Genomic DNA, 16,883 nt, shown 5'->3' with positions numbered 1-16,883 from the left:
TGGGAATTAGCATCCTCAATTTACAGTATGGAAACTGAGGCTTAAAGAGGGAGTGGCTTGCCCCCCAAGGTCTCATTAGGCAGAGACTCCCTGAAAGCACCGCCCTGGCCTAAGTCGGCGCTTTGGTAAGGGAGCAGGGAAGGTCCGGTGGGATGGATTTGTGGGGCACCTCGCGACCTGGGGAGCCCGGGGCGGGGCGTATGCAAATAGCCCACGAGGAGGTCGAGGATTGGCCGGCGCGGGCGGGGCGGGGGCGGGGCGCGGCGCGCCGAGGGCCCTGGGCCGGCAGGTGCGCGCGGCGGGAGAGGCGTGGTGCACGGTCGCCTGCTGGACCTTCCGCGCCGCGCTGCCTCGGCTCGTCCCGGGCGATGCCTCCGCTCTGGGCCCTGCTGGCCCTCGGCTGCCTGCGTCTGGGCTCGGGTAAGCGAGTGATGAGAGGAGGGGGCCGTGCCCAGGGAGGGCGGGCAGCTGTGTCCTGTGGGGGTGTCCTGCGCCCTGACCCTCCGGAGGAGTCCTGAGAGGAGCCTGGATGGGGAGTGGTGTTGGGAATGAGAACTTCATTTATTCACTCCGGGAATTGGCACGGATGCCTGCTCTGTGCCAGGTCCTGTACAGGAGCTGGGGACCCAGATATTCTAATAGCCAATACTGATTAATAAGCTTCCTTTGGTGGGGAGTCCATGGCTCACGGATTGCAGAGCCCTGTGATGGGTGCTGCAAGGGACAGACACACAGGGGCTGTGGGAGAACAGAGAAGGGACTGACTGGACTCGTGGTGATGCCCAGACCGGGGAGATGGAGGGACATTTCAGGTGAAGGAGCAGCACGGGACAAGTTCAGGGGGGAGGTGGGAGGCGTAGTCTATCCTGGGAACCTCCTGTTCATTGTCCATTGGTGTGGCTGGAGCATGGGGTGAGGGGGTGCACACAGAAGTGAGGCTGGACACCCAACAAAGCAAAGCCCAGAACTTCAGCCCCTCCAGAGAGGCTGGACTGTGTTAGAGGGCAGTGGGGAGCCGCAGAAGGGGCCTACCAGGAGAGTGACGTGGTCAGATTAGATAGCAGATTAGAGAGCATGTTAGAGAGCAGAGGATGGGGGCAGGGCTTGTCACTAGGGTCCAGGTGAAGAGGGTGGGATTCCCAGACTGGGCTGAGGGGTGGAGAGATGCTTGGGAGGAGCAATGGGGTTCTTGGCGACTGAATGTCTGCGGGGGGCGGGGAGAGAGAGGGCAGCAGTTCAGCTGGACTGCCCGGTTTCTGGCCAGGATGCCTGGGTGGGGGCAGGGGTCTTGCTCCTCTGAGACAGGTTCCTGAGATGCTTGGGGGGGGGGAGAGTGAAAGCCAGTGCTTACCATACAGCAGGTGCTCAGGAACTGCATGTGGGCCTGTGTGTGTGTGTGTGTGTGTGTGTGTGTGTGTGTGTGTGTGTGTGTTGGAGGGGAGGGCAGAGGGTGCCCCTGGGTGTGGACGATTCTGCCGGGGGTCAGCTCCTGTCTTCATTGCCTCCACCAGGCGTGAACCTCCAGCCCCAACTGGCCAGCGTGACCTTTGCCACCAACAACCCCACCCTCACCACGGTGGCCTTGGAAAAGCCTGTGTGTGTGTTTGACAGCTCAGCGGCCCTCCATGGCGCCTACGAGGTCTACCTCTACGTCCTGGTTGACTCGGGTAAGGGGCCTGCTTCCCTCCGGCTCTGCTGAAAGGGGCTTGGACCTGTCTGCAGAGAGGAGGGAAGGAGGCAGGTAGAGGGATGCTCCGTCCCTGTAACTAAACTACCCCATGCGCCTCGCTAGCATGCACTGGTGTCTGCTCTGTGCCAGCCCCAAGCTGGGCGCTGCAGTCACAGACATGTCCTTGTCCTGGAGGGACATCGGTCTTGTGGGGGAAATAATAGCAGCACCAATCAGTGAGTACCGACATCATGCTGGGTGCTCGGCACACCTTAGAGCTCCTATTTACAACCAGCCTGCAAGTAGCTTATGGTGCTCAACACGGAGCAGAGAATCAAGAGATGGAATAATTCACTGGAGCTCCCGGAGCTGGAGAGCGAATCCAGACTCTCTGGTCCTCAAGCCCAAGTCCTGCCCGAGGATTCCCGAGGTGGTTCAGGATCGGTGTTTTCCAGGGAAGCCAAGCATTGGGACCTGCTGGCTCTAGCCCAGCCTCCAACCATTCACTGGCAGCTATCCTGGGCTTCTGAGAGAAGGAACCCAGTGACAACCTCTTACATTTCTAGGAACCAGTCATTTACAACAGCCACTTAGGGTCATTGTTTTATTCTTTCAGCAAACATCTATTGACAGCCTACCTGTGCCCAATCTGTGGGCACTGCAGGGTATTTTTCTCTCATTTCACAGACCAGGGTCCAGAGAGGTAAAGTGAGTGGTCCCAGATCACCCACCTAGTAAGGGAGAGACCTAGGACCCAACGTAGGTCTGTCTGTCCCCACGCTATTTCCCCTGTACCATATGACCCCCCTTTCCCGTTTTACAGAAGAGAATCCAGGGCTTTCAGTGAGGAAGAGACAGAAGTCTGTGGGGAGGGAGGATTATAAGACTGTAACAGGATGAGGTGGGTGGGAGCTGCACACAGTGCCGGAAGCAGAGGGGTGCTCCTATCCGTCTCCTCCATCGCACAGGGAGCCCTTGAGGGCAGGGCCTGAGCCTGCTCCATGCCTGTGACCCCAGGGCCCAGCACAGCCCTGGCGCAGAGAGGCTACTCAGGGGCATTTGATGAATGACCGAGTGAGTGACTGAGCTGGGGTGGCCAGGAACCTCACTCCCCGCACTGCCTCTACAGCCAGCTCCAGGAATGCCTCCGTGCAGGACAGCACCAAGACCCCGCTGAGCTCGACGTTCCAGCAAACGGACGGAGGGAGGACAGGCCCCTACAAGGCCTCGGCCTTTGACCTGACCCCCTGCAGCGACCTGCCCAGCTTGGATGCCACCCAGGATGTGTCCCGGGCCTCGGAGATCCTGAACACATACCTGATCAGGGTGGGCGCCAACAGAACCTGCCTGTCTGACCCCAACTTCCGGGGCCTCTGCAACCCGCCCCTGTCAGGAGCCACGGAATACAGGTGGGTGTGAGCAGCCCCCAGCCCCGACTCAGGAGGACCCGGAGCCCGTGACATGTGAGAGGCCACATTTCACAAGAGCCTCCTACATGCCAGGACCATCCCGGGTCTGGTAAAGGGCTTCCTGGGTATGCGACCTTGCACAGGGCCCTGTGCTCAAAAGGCCCCTACTTGGCTTAATGCTCTGCCATTGCCATCTTGAAATTCTTAAGTTTTTAACAAGGGCCCCACATTTTCCTTTTGCACTGGCGCCACAAATTGTGCACCTGGTCCTGTCTCATCACCCGTGTGACGCAGGGTGGCAGTCCCCGACCCGACCCCTTTCATTGGACAGGGAAGGGAACTGTGGTCCGGAGGGGGAAGAGCCTCTCCTCCAGAAAACCTGGAGTCCAGCATGATCTACAGCCCCCTTGAAGGCTTTTCCAGCCACCACTCGATCCTCTGCTTTTTCCAACCTCCTTCCTGCACCCTTTTGTTAGCGGGTCCCTCATTCATGTCCACACGTTCTTCCTGAGTGTCTTCTCTGTGCAGAGCTCGGGGCTCAGCCCTGACCACTGGCCAGGGGGTCTTACCCGGTGCCCAAGCCTCGGTTACACCCACTCTCATTACCATGGAGACGCCTAGGTAGGGGCGTCTGTACCTTCTAGGCTGCTTTTGGGGCCCAGGCCATCACTTCCCTGCCGTCCTCTCGGCGAACTTGCCCCTTCCTTGGCCTCAGCCACCAGGCAGGACACGAGTCCTTGGTTTCCTCTTCCCCACCCTCAACACTTACCTCCGAGCTTGTTCTTAACGTGAGACAACCTCTCTCCTCCTTGATCTCAAAGCCCATCCTGCGTTGGGAATACAGGACGTAGGTGTCTCAGCCTCGAATTCTCATCCTCCAACCTAGGGAAGTAGAGGATTATGCAAAACACTGGAGGCTACAGAGATTTTAAGGGTCTTCATTTTTTGTATGTTAAACTAGTGGCTGTTGATTTCTTAGTTCTCGGAACATGCATCGTTTTAAGCTGACCGTAGGCAGGCCGTGGGTGTTTTATACTGTATCGCCTGATCTTCCTTTATGAATTATAACACTTGAGTGGAGTTTTCTGCACATAAAATGTAGCCCTTATCCCAGGGCAGTGGGTTGGGAATGACTATTATTTCTTTTTTTTTTTTTTTAAGTCTCTTTTGTGATACCAAGAACCAGGCAAGGAATAGTGGAAGGCCAAAATGAAAGGTAGACAAATGGCTCAATGCTCAGCAGACATGCTACGCATGCCATATATCTAATAGAGAAACAGGGGGCTCCCAGAGGGAGAGCCTAGAGGAGGGCCACTGACCGAAGGCTTCCTGGAGGAGGTGGCATCTGAGCTGGGGAAAGGGTCTGGGGCAGTAATATGTGGCAAAGGTGCTGATGCGAAGTCCAGCACCATCCTGTTTCCCAGAGCCCACCCTGTGGCCGCCAAGATTTCTATCTCCTACAAATCCCCCTCTTCCCCCGACCCCGGCCATCTTAGTCCTTCCCACCTCCCTGGGCTCACAGGATGGATAGAAGTCATCCTTGCTTGTCTCCTTCCAGGTTCAAGTACGTCCTTGTCAATATGTCCACGGGCTTAGTACAGGACCAGACCCTCTGGTCGGACCCCATCCGTACCAAGTGGCGTAAGTGGTGGGGTGGGCTGGGGCTGCTCCTCGAGGGACCCTGAGAAAGCAGACCCACACTTTCATTGGGTTGGGGAAGGAAACACATCTTAAAATAGTTTACCCTTCAACTTCATCCTCCCTCCCTCCCTTCCTCGAGGGCCCCGTGCTGTGAGAGAGGAAGGTGGAGGATTCTCTGGGTGTTTGGCCAGGGGTTGGGGGGGATGGCAACTAAAGTCGAAGTCAGCCCACCCTTTTATCCCGCATTTAGACCCCAACCAGCCCCTTTGTTGAATCCTCACAACCACAAACCTCATTACCATGTGAGAAGGTTCCGGAGGCTAAGACTTAGCCGCAGGGGTGTGAACCCTGGAGGCAGCAGGAGTGCTGCCCACCTCTCCACCCCCCGCCCCTTCTCCTGTGGAGCCTGGATGGTTTTCCTAAAGGCGAGAGGCTGGGAGACCTAGGCGTCTGCCTGTGGTCCTGCCCTGTCCATTCCTCGAGCCTCCATCCGAGTTGTCAACACAGATCCGAGGTTTATACATACAGAGCCATGTCTGCTGAACCGTAGGGGCAACGGAAGCGATTTCCGAGGGTAATTTTGATGGCATGTGACCTAACTTGAGAACTCCTCTCCCACCACACCTCAGCCCCCAGGATAAGACACTGGTACCCAAGAGGGGCCCAGCATGGAGCGAAATATTTTTCCTGTAGAGCCTCCTGCCACCCCACAGTAACCTTATGGGCCAATTAGTGGCTCTGAAAGGCTGCCTGGGGTCACACAGCTAGTGAGGGGTGTAGACGGGCGGGTGTGTGGCTGGAGTGGCTCCTTCCCTCCCTCGCTCCGCGCCCTCCCCTCCTGTGGCATTCCCATGCATTGCGACCCCACTGGGACAGCTCTGCCCCAGGGCCTGAGGGTCTTGAGTTCAAGCCCAGCCTCGGGCCTCACTGCTGTGTGAGCCTTCAGGACCTCAGTCTACATCTGAGAAGTGGGAAGAGGAATCCTTGCACTGCCTCCCCGGTGGGGTTCCTTTGAGTAATCCAGACAGCAGCACTTGGCCCAGCTCTCTCGGGGCAGGGCCTGAAGGTGGGTCTGTGGGGACAGCGTGCCCTTTGGGAACTGAGTCTGGAGTCTGGTGCCCTTGAACAGGAACTCAATTCCCCTAAGCTGCAGTGGGCGATCTGCAGGACGGGGGTCTCGTGGGATCGACACGGACAATGGCCGGAAAGCGGCCGGCTCAAGGTTGGAGCTATAAATGTTTGTTCGCTTAGTTCCAAAAGGGTAACACCTGGGGCCGGCCTAGTGGCGCAAGCAGTTAAGTGTGCACGCTCCGCTGCTGCGGCCTGGGGTTCGCCGGTTCGGATTCCAGGCGCGCACCGACGCACCACTTGGCAAGCCATGCTGTGGCGGCGTCCCATGTAAAGTGGAGGAAGATGGGCACGGATGTTAGCCCGGGGCCAGTCTTCCTCAGCAAAAAAAAAAAAGAGGAAGATTGGCAGATGTTAGCACAGGGCTGATCTCCTCACAAAAAACAAACAAACAAACAAAAAAACAAAACAAAAAGGTGACACTGGCCAGAGCAGAGGGAGGCACTGTCCACCTGGCTCCGTGAGACCCGGGTCCTTGGCTTCACCTTTATTTTAATTGTTTATAATCTGTATCCCATCCACCTCACTGGATGACTTGAGTCAGTTTTTAATGTAAAATTATGCAAAAAGACACTTAAAAGAGGAAGCAAGCAGACACACACAAGCAAAAGTTGAGAAGTGGGATGTGGGGGCAAGTGAGGTCATTGCCCTTCACACTTGAGGGAAGTATCACCAAACTGGGTCCCCGCTTCCTCCCTGAGACTCATGGCCACTAGGGCAGGGGGGACCCCTGTGCATCCCTGGGAGAAGGCTGAGGGGTGCAGTGTCTGGGGAGTAACTGGGCCTGCGTCTTGCTAGTCACCCCATATTCGACGATCGACACGTGGCCGGGCCGGCGGAGCGGGGGCATGATCGTCATCACGTCCATCCTGGGCTCCCTGCCCTTCTTCCTGCTTGTGGCCTTTGCTGGTGCCATTGTCCTCAGTCTCATGTGAGTACCCGCCAGCTGGAGGGCAGGACTAGGGGACACACTGGGCACGCTCCACCGGGAGGGTCTTCCGAGGCAGGGGAGAGCCCAGGAGGCAAGGGAGCTGCCTTCCATCCTGGGTGGGGTGGGGTCCCGCGAGAGGGGAGCAGGGTCCTGGGGTGTCCAAGGTCAGGTCCTTCAGCTGGGTCGAGAGGGGTTCAGCACCGGGCTTCGTGGGCAGACCCTGGGGCTGACACTCACAGCTGTGCAACCTTGGGCAGGTGTCTTATCCTGCCGTGCCTCAGTTTCCTCCTCTGGAAGATGGAGATACTAATAAATACTATCCACCCCGTGGAGTTGTGAAGGTTAAGTGAAATGATCCCTGTAGAGTCGTCAGGGCAGAACTCGGATACTCAACAAGTGTTAGCTTTTGTTGTCATTATCATTCACCCACTTGCAGTACAGATGGGGAAACTGAGGCCTGAGGGGGGAAGGATGGCCCAAGGTCACACAGCCAGTTAAAACAGAGCTGGGGCCAGAGCCCTGGGCTCCTGACTCACTGACAGCTCTGATTTGTGTCTATCTGGACTAGGACTCGAGGTCTCCCGGGAGGTGTCTGGAGCAGCTAACGGGACTGTCTCGGGGGAGGACAGGCGTGCACACAATCCCCTAATCCTGGGAGGATCAACCAGGGGGTGAATCAAGGCACCTACAGGTGCTGTGGAAATCCAGAGGAGGGCAGGACAGATCCTGCCTCGAGCATCAGGGTGGGCTTCCTGGAGGAAGGAACAGCAGGCGTGAATTCTCATCAGGACAGGGATGAATCAAAAAGTCACATGCAGTGTGCTTCTCAGTGACAAGGAGGGAGCCCCAGGGGCCTTTGAGGATGAAGAGGGTGCTGTCCCAGTGCGAGTGAGGAGAGCAGATGGAAAAGCTTTTGGAGTAGATCAAACTAAGTGGGTCCTATAGAAATTAGGCAGGCAGGAAAAGATGTATGGGGTGGGTGGGGGATGGAGTGGGGGCAGTGAACCTGGAACTCGGGTTGCCCACGGACACTTCAGGTAATAAAAACAAGTGATAGATGAGATTAGATGCCAAGAGACTGGTCTGTCTGGCCAGAGCTGGGAGCAGTCAGGACCTGGTTGTGTCCCTCCCTCCCTTCAGGCAGCGCCCTCATCCAGCACCTAGGTCCTCTTGTCTGACTTCAGCCTGGCTCTTCTGTTATCCCTCCCACCATCCCTATTCCTGCTCCAGCTGCGCCAAACTTCCCTCTTTTGTCCCAGACGCTCCCCCGCCCTTTCTATCAAATACAAGGAATGCCTTTCTCTGCCCTCACTCTCCTCCTATAGAGCCAGATTAACTGCCTCCTCCTCCAGGAAGCCTTCCTGTAGCTCCCACCTGGACTTGCCCATTTTGTCTGGTCATTGTCGGCTGTGGTCTGTCTCCTTAGCTCTTTGGGGACATGGGACAATGGCCTCTGAGTATCCAGCTCTTGGTAAGACCTGTAAATTGTTTGGTCACATAGTTCCAAATGGTGACCCTTTCCTTATCCCAGGGCCTGGTACACAGTAAGTGCTCTGGAAAGATTGGTCTATGGAATGAATGCCTAAGACAACCTCTGTGACAGCAGTGTCTAAGTAGAGAGGTTCCCGACCAGCTCGAGTGGTTTGGGCTTGCCCTGCACCCCTAACCCCAGCTCTCTTCCTCCCCACGTCAGGGACGTGGGCGGTTCTGACGGAGAAACCACGCACAACTCGCAGATCTCGCAGGAGGCCGTCCCCAAGTCCCTGGGGAGCTCCGAGGCTTCGTACACGTCTGTGAACCGGGGGCCGCCCCTGGACAGGGCCGAGGTGTATGCCAGCACGCTCCAGGACTGAGCCGCCGCGCTCCGGGGCCACAGCATTCTCGCCGGGGCCTTGCCCAGGGGTCTGCGGGCAGCCAGTGTTCATACCTGGACCCCACCCAGGGTGAAACGGGGCATGTTGGTCCCACTGCAGGAAAACGCGTAATAAAGTCTTCCCAAGATTCGAGTTCAATAAAGACTTACAGAATGAATGAGCGAGATGAATGAATGAGTCAGTGTCATTTGAGAGTTCCTCTAGGGTTGGGGACAGGGGACTAATTTTCAGTCAAAGCGAATGTGCTGAGAGCTAAGAAAACCGGGGCTGTCGGAACACCCGGGCGGCTGCCCTCAAGTCTCTGCTCCTCCTCTAGAATGGGGATGTCAGCACCTCCCGGATCGAGATACGTGAGCTTCAGGGCCCCTGGGAGGCCGCGATGCGTGCGGTTATTAGACGGTGTCTGGGGTTTGCTGGCTGCGGGGTATTGGAAGCTGAACTGGTCCCGGGTGCGGCTCTGCTGGCAACTCGTCCTGTCCCCCAGATAGTCGTCTCTCTCTCTCCAGGGCTCAGCTCCCTTACTGTAAAGTGGGCTGATATAAATGGTTAATTTCAAGGGCGTGCAAGCCTGGGTTCCTTATGGCTTCCCTGAGGACTCCACTGTGGGCCGCAGAAGAGGCTTCTCCACCCAGAGGAGGGGCACCACGTCTGCTTGGGGGGAGAAGGAGCTCTCCCAGTGCCCATCTCTGTTCAAGTGACTCAGTTCTGCCTTCTGAGTTAGTAGCAAGACCGCTCCCCTCTGGGGATGTGCGAAACAAGTCACAGTCCCATTTCCCATCACTGAAAGGAGAGGAGATTTGTCAGAGCAGGGTTGGTGAAGGCAAGAACGCTTCCTGACAGCAGTGAGGAAGACAGCGCCAGCAGGGTGATGGGGTGCTCTGAGGGCACGACATCATCCTCCAGGGGCACAGATGCTCAGACACGCACAGGTCCAGGAGAGGGATCCACAACTGAGAAGGCAGGAGGCAGAAGCCGTGGAAAGAAGAAGCCTAAAGACAGGGAGGGGTCAGGAGAAGCCAAAGCAGTGGACAGTCAGGGTGGCTGGAGTCACAGCAGCCAAGAGGAGCCAAGTCCCTGGGGGTGGGAACAGGAGGAGGAAGTGGTGGGTGCTGCTCCCGAGAGCACCCCCACCCCCACCACCCACCATGGGTGTGCCCTGGACCTCCTCCTGGATCCCTCGAGGCTGTCTTCTAGGCCCCAAGAAGCCAGCCTGGGCAGCCCACTGGACTTCCAGCTCCCTCCATCCCTGTGTGTCCTCACCAAAACCCCGCCTCCTTTAGTGCCGTCCTTGCAGCACTTCTCTGAGAATCCCCATCAGCAGCAGAGGGGAGGGCAGAGCTTCCTTGACGGCTGCCTTTTTCAAAAGTTCATGCAAGTTTTGCATTCTGTTTTATAACGTCTATGTTTATTTTATTTTATTTTTTAAACTGATGTGAGATTCATGTAACATAAAATTAACCATTTTAGGGGCCGGCCCAGTGGCGTAGTGGTTAAGTTTGTGCCCCACTTCAGTGGCCCAGGGTCCATGGATTCGGATTCCCGGTGTGGACCTAGACACCGCTCGTCAGGTCATGCTGTGGCGGTGACCCACATACAAAATAGAGGAAGATGGGCCCAGATGTTAGCTCAGGGCCAATCTTCCTCACTAAAAAAAAAAAATAATAACCATTTTAAAGTGAACAATTCAATGGCATTTAGTACATTCTCAATATCTCAATATGGGTGCAACCATCACCACTATCTAGCACCAAAACGTTGTCATCACCCCAAAAGGAAACCCTGTACCTATTAAGCAGTTACTCCCCTTTCCCTCCTCCCCCAGCCCAAGTCCCTGAGAACCACCAACCTGCTTTCTGTCTCTACGGATTCATCTATTCTTGACATTTCACATCAATGGAATCATACAATATGTGACCTTTTGTGCCTGGTTTCTTTCACTTAGCGTGATTCTGAGGTTCATCCACGTCATAGCATGTATCAGTACTTCGTTCCTTTTTACGGCTGAATAATATTCCATCATGTGGATCTATCATTCATCTGTTGGACGTTTGGGCTGTTTCCACCTTTTGGCCATTGTGCCACTATTTGGCTTTTTTAAATGGTGCTGCTATGAACATGCCTATTCATATATTTGTTTGAACACCTGTTTTCATTTCTCTTAGGTACATGTACCTAGAAGTGGAATTGCTGGGTCATGTGGTTTTTCTGTGTTTAACTTTTGGAGGAAACACCAAACTTTTCCACAGTGGCTACACCATTTTGCATTCCTACCAGCAATGTAACCTGTACTTATTTTAAGATTTTATTTATTTATTTATTTATTTTTCCCCCAAAGCCCCAGTAGATAGTTGTATGTCACAGCTGCGTATCCTTCTAGTTGCTGTGTGTGGGACGTGGCCTCAGCATGGCCGGAGAAGCAGTGCGTCAGCGCGTGCCCGGGGATCCGAACCCAGGCCACCAGTAGCAGAGTGCACGCACTTAACTGCTAAGCCACAGGGCCGGTCCGGAAACTTCTAATTATAAATACCCACAGAAGCAATTTTTCTGGCTCACTCCTCAGATTCTGAATGATCTCTCTCCCTCCCTCCGCCCATGGCTGAGATGGCAGGACCTTCACAGCTGAGATTTCCTCCTCTACACAGATGCTGCTGCATATTCCCTCTCACCCCAATTGTGGCTCATCAATTAGCGAATCATCGTGGACATGCTGTGCTACTTGGGACAAGGAAGTAACCTCTCTGGGCTCCCTAACCTCTTCTGTGCAAAGAGAGTCAGAATGCTTGGGAAGGCTGCTCCAAAATAGGTGGGTTTTTTTTTTCTGAGATCTGATCAAACACAAAGGGATGTCATTCAGTTCAATCCAACAGAACCCTGAGCCCCAGGCTTAGGAAACCTTGGAGCCACCTATCCAGTTGGAAGAACAGAAGGGTACAGAGGAATTGTCAGAGCAGAGCCTTGGACAGAGCATGGTCTGGCCTTCAACACACAGGTCAAGCTAGAGGTGCGGTAGGAATCCAGAGGTAGGATCCCCTCCCCACCCAACCAGGGCTGGAATAATCAGGAGGGCTTCCTGGAGGAGGTGGCAACTTTCTCAGATCCTTACCATCTCTAATCTGGGGCTCCTGAGGCCAGAGATTGTGTTCCATTTGTGGATAGATGCTCAATAAATAGTAACAAGTTCCTGGGATGTCATATATCTTTCTTGTTCCTCCATTTTAAAGTTAATAATTCTAAATTTTACAAGCAATGCATGCATACAGTCTGCTTGAAAAGAGAGAAGAGGAGGGGCCGGCCCGGTGGCATAGCAGTTAAGTGCGCATGCTCCGTTTTGGCAGCCCAGGGTTCACAGGTTTGGATCCCAGGTGCACAGTGACGCACCGCTTGTCAAGCCATGCTGTGGCGGCGTCCCATATAAAAAAGTGGAGGAAGATGGGCACAGATGTTAGCCCAGGGCCTATCTTCCTTAGCAAAAATAGGGGGATTGGCAACAGATGTTAGCTCAGGGCTGGTCTTCCTCACAAAAAAAAAAAAAAAAGAGGGAAGAGGAGGCTAAGGCGCTCTTTGATGAGGCCTCAGTCCCACGCCCTGTGCATTCCTCAGGAGATGCCGATTCCATGAGTCTCCTTCCAGGCCCCTCCTCAGAGCCCTCCACCTGCTGGAGAGGCCCCCACTGTCACTATTCCCCCTCCTTGGTGGGTCGTGTGACATTCCGGGGATGCACATGGAAATCACTAAGAGAGGGGGCTGGTGCTCCGGGCAGCCTGGGTCCTTGTTCACGCAGCCCCTCCCCTATGCCAGCTTTGGGGGAACTGGGGACGCCTCTGCCCCTGGGAGCTCAGGAATGCCACTGGAGCCCCTCCATCTCCCCAGCGGGGCTGCCAGCTCGTCCTCTCAAGCTCACCTTCTTCCCCGACCCCTGTGAACTCCTGTGCACTGTCACAGCCCCAGGCCTCAGAACGCACAGGGCCGCTGACCTTCCAGGGGTCAGATAGGCTGCCATACATGAAGAACGGCAGCGGGGAGGAAAACCATCTGTCCACAACTACCTACTTGTCTCCCTGCTTCCTTCCTCCCTCTCGATGCCGGTCTCCACTCAGCAGTCAGGGATGCTGCTAAAATGTCATGGCATCTCATCGCTGCCTTGCCCGAGCCCTCCAGATCTCCCCATCTCACCAAGTGTGGAAGCCCAAGTCTTCCCAGGATTCTGAGGTCCCACCCGACGCTGTCAGCCCGCTCACTCCACCCGGCCACGCCGGCCTCGGCTGCCACGCAGACACACAGGGCTCGTGTGGCCTCCTCCATTGCACCGCAGTCCCTCCTCGCCACGGGTCTCCGCGGGGCTCCTGCCCCCACTTCCCTCTGGTCTTTGCTCCGACATCGTCGATTTGGAGAGGCCTTCACAGAACGGTACCTGCTTCTCATCTCCCTCGTCCACCGTAATTTTTCCACTGCATTGAGGTATAATTGATGACGTTCAAGCAGATACATCTAAAGTACACATTTGGGGCCGGCCGGTGGCGCAGCGGTTAAGTGCGCCTGCTCCGCTTCGGCGGTCCAGGGTTCGCAGGTTCGGATCCCGGGTGTGCACCGACGCACCGCTTGTCAAGCCATGCTGTGGTGGCGTCCCACATAAAGTAGAGGAAGGTGGACACAGATGTCAGCCCAGGGCCAGTCTTCCTCAGCAAAAAGAGGAGGATTGGCAGATGCTAGCTCAGGGCTGATCTTCCTCACAAAAAAACAAATAAATAAATAAAGTACACATTTGACGAGTCTTGACAGATGTACAAGCCCTGGGACCACCACACCCGAGGTAACACACACACCCATCTGCCCTGAAAGGTTCCTCTTGCCCTTGGTAAGCCCTCCCTCCTGTCCCTCCCCGCCCGCCACTGTTCTGCTTTCTGACGCTAAAGAAAGTTTGCATTTTCTAAAAATTTCATATAAATGGAACCCCATGGTATGGTCTCCTTTTTGTCTGGCTTCTCAGCATATTTATTTTGAGATTCATCATATTGTTGCATGTATCGATATTTTGTTCCTTTTTATTGCTGAAGAGTATTCATCATATGAATATTGTACAATTTGTCGATCCATCGTTCACCTGTTGACGAACCTTTGGGTTGTCTCCAGTTCTGGGCTGTTACAAAGAAAGCTGCTATGAACGTTCACGTTCCCATGTGGATGTGTGCTTTCTCTTCTCTTGGGTTAATACCTAGGAGTGGAATCACTGGATCATATGGTAGGTGTATGACTAATTTGTAAAGAAACTGCCAAATTGTTTTCCAAAGTGTGTGTACCATTTAAAAAAAAAACTTTTCATTTTTCATAGATTCACAGGAAGTTGCAAAAAAATGTACAGGGAGGTTCTGGTAGCCTTCACCAGCCTCCCCCTCGTGTTAGCATGTTTTATAACTATAGCATAATTATATCAAAGCCAGGAAATTAATATTGGTACAACCTTCAGAGCTTATGCATATTTCCCCAGTTTTACAAGTACTCTGTGTGTGTGTGTGTGTGTGTGTGTGTGTGAGATTCTATGTAATTTTATCACGTGTAGATTTGTGTTCCCATCACCATTGATCAAGATACAGAACTGTTCCATCCCCACAAGGCTTTCTGGTGTTACCCTTTATAGGCACACTCACCCCTCCCCCCAACCCCTAGTCCCTGGCGATCACTAATCTGCTCTCCATCTCTACAATTTTATTTCAAAAATGTTGTATAAGTGGAATCATACCATACGTAACCTTTTTTTTTTTTTTTTTTTTTTGTGAGGGAGATCAGCCCTGAGCTAGCATCTGCCAATCCTCCTCTTTTTGCTGAGGAAGACCGGCTCTGAGCTAACATCTATTGCCAATCCTCCTCCTTTTTTTTCCTTCCCCAAATCCCTAGTAGATCGTTGTATGTCATAGTTGCACATCCTTCCAGTTGCTGTATGTGGGACGCGGCCTCAGCATGGCTGGAGAAGCAGTGCGTCGGTGCGCGCCCGGGATCCGAACCCGGGCCGCCAGTAGTGGAGCGTGCACACTTAACCACTAAGCCACAGGGCCGGCCTATGTAACCTTTTGAGATTTTTTTCATGTAGCATAATTCCCTTGAGGTCCATCCAAGTAGTTGCAACTATCAATAGAGTATTCTTTTTCATTGCTGAGTAGCAGTTCATGATATAAATGTACCACGGTTTGTTTAGCCATTCACCCACTGAGGGACATTTGAGTTGTTTCCAGTTTTGGGCTATTATCAATACAGCTGCTATCAACATTTGTGTAAGGGTTTTTTTTCGAGGAAGATCAGCCCTGAGCTACCATCTGCCAATCCTCCTCTTTTTGCTGATGAAGACTGGCCCTGGGCTAACATCTGTGCCCATCTTCCTCTACTTTATATGGGACACCGCCACAGCATGGCTTGACAAGCAGTGCGTTGGTGCGCGCCCGGGATCCGAACCCCGGGCTACCGCAGCAGAACATGCGCACTTAACTGCTACACCACCGGGCCGGCCCTGGGTTTTTTTTCCATTATTTTATTGAGGTCATGTTGGCTTATAACAACATTGTGTAAGGTTCTTACACAAACACAGTTTTCGTTTTTCTGGGATGAATACCAGGGTGTTATTGCTGGGTTGCATGATAAGTGCGTGTTTACTTTGGAAAGAAACTGCCAAACTGTTTTCCAGAGTGGCTGGAAACCCTTTTACATTCCCCCAGTAATGTATGGGTGATCCAGTTTTTCTGCCTCCTCACCGGCATTTGGTGTTCTCACTATTTTATTTTAGCCATTCTTATAGCTATGCAGTGGTGGGACCACTTCCCATTCCCACCAGCGGTGTGTGGGGAGCTCCTTTTCCATTAGAGTGTCTACAGCAGGTACGTGTAATGAGGCGATATGTGCACGGTGTGAGGGTGTATGGTGTGTGGTGTGTTATCTGTGGGGGGTGTGGTCCACGGGTAATAATATGCGTATCTCTGGCCTTTGCACCAGTGCAGGGCATCTGTGTGTCATGACGTAGGTGTTTCCATATAGCGATAAAGCAACAACATCCTCTCCAAGATGGAAGGGCTGTCACCTGGTCCCGGATGTCTTTTCTGATCACTCTTTGGAGCACCCCTCCTGGGGCCTGGCCTGTCACTCTGGCCCTTCTCTCCTTCCTGACAGCGCAAAGCCCCTCTGTAGCCAGCAAGTCCCCAGCAGCAATTCCAAGCAGACGCCCTCTCTCCAGCTTGGCCTCGTTACCGTGAGTCCTCTGGGTCTGTTTCTCAGTCTCTTAAGGGGAGTAACACCGACTGCATCGGTGACAGTGAGGATGAAGCCAAGCGTATGAAGAGTTGAGCACGTGGTACGTGGTAGGCGCTCCACAAACAGTGGTGTACACACGCGCACGAAAGCATGTCCCTTCCAGACACGCTAACGTCTCTGGGCAGCCCCTGCTGCGTGCCCACGAGCGCCCCTGCGGTACAGAAACGAATTGGGTCTGGTCCCTGGGCTCGGGGAGGCAAGCTTTGTTGTTTCACACACACACATATCCACTCCTGTGTTCGCCACATGCTGAATGAGACGTGCTCTGGCCACCTCAGTGAACACTAGGACACAGACACCTACACCCTGCAGCGCCCAGCAACGTGTGGGCGCACACCCGCACACCAGCACCATGCCAGCCCCTCGCCATCCTGCCATGCCACCCCCTTATCTACTTCAGAGTGCTCAAGTTGGCCAGGTGGCAGTGGCTCTCAGTAATTTCCCACAACTTGAGAGAAGCCGCATCTCTCTTGGATACGGGGGAGGGGAGGGAGATGCATTGTTCCTGAGGTGTCCTTTCTGCCGGCCTTGTCCTTATAAGGCAGCTCGACTGAGTTTTTGGGCGGGGCTGAGACTTTCAGCCTGTGCTTCTGTTGAACTGATTAGTCCAGCTCCATCACCCTGGGACACCCCGACCGGGGCCCCATTGCACCTTGGGTCTGGCCCCTGACAGCACCTAGCCCACAGCGTCGTATTTATCAAAGTCCATGAGGGGCCCGGGAGCTCCGCGAGGACAAGGGCTGTGTCTCCTACAGGTCCAGGTGTCCAGCTCCCAGCACAGGAGCAGGCGCCCATGAACTGAATTGCACTGCGTTTCAATCCTGGGTCCAGGGGATGAGGAACTGAATGCAGTGGTAGTTAAATGTGGGCGCTGGGGCCTGGGACTGCCAGGTAATCTTGCTGGTGTCAGCTTCCCCTTCTGTCAAATTGAAATGACA

The 16,883-nt window shown here is 54.2% G+C and overlaps 1 protein-coding gene across 1 annotated transcript; it reads left to right on the top strand.

The window, feature by feature from the left end:
- The first annotated feature begins 316 nt into the window (after positions 1 to 316).
- UPK3A (uroplakin 3A) lies at positions 317 to 8,822 on the top strand. Its single transcript, XM_058568156.1, has 6 exons — positions 317 to 420; positions 1,512 to 1,667; positions 2,799 to 3,078; positions 4,637 to 4,719; positions 6,646 to 6,778; positions 8,472 to 8,822. The coding sequence occupies exons 1-6, from the start codon at positions 369 to 371 to the stop codon at positions 8,629 to 8,631; spliced, it is 864 nt and encodes a 287-aa protein (XP_058424139.1). The 5' UTR covers positions 317 to 368; the 3' UTR covers positions 8,632 to 8,822.
- The last annotated feature ends 8,061 nt before the right edge of the window (positions 8,823 to 16,883 follow it).

Source organism: Diceros bicornis, chromosome 25 (genome assembly GCF_020826845.1).
Source record: "Diceros bicornis minor isolate mBicDic1 chromosome 25, mDicBic1.mat.cur, whole genome shotgun sequence".
NCBI lineage: Eukaryota > Metazoa > Chordata > Mammalia > Perissodactyla > Rhinocerotidae > Diceros > Diceros bicornis.
This window is presented reverse-complemented; position numbering and strand designations above follow the sequence as displayed.

Bases quoted from the DNA above. Each gene is read 5' to 3' on its own strand.
- UPK3A (XM_058568156.1), top strand. From the start codon at position 369: ATGCCTCCGCTCTGGGCCCTGCTGGCCCTCGGCTGCCTGCGTCTGGGC. The intron at 3,079-4,636 runs GTGGGTGTGAGC...GTCTCCTTCCAG, and splicing joins TCAGGAGCCACGGAATACAG to GTTCAAGTACGTCCTTGTCA. The intron at 4,720-6,645 runs GTAAGTGGTGGG...GCGTCTTGCTAG, and splicing joins CCCCATCCGTACCAAGTGGC to TCACCCCATATTCGACGATC.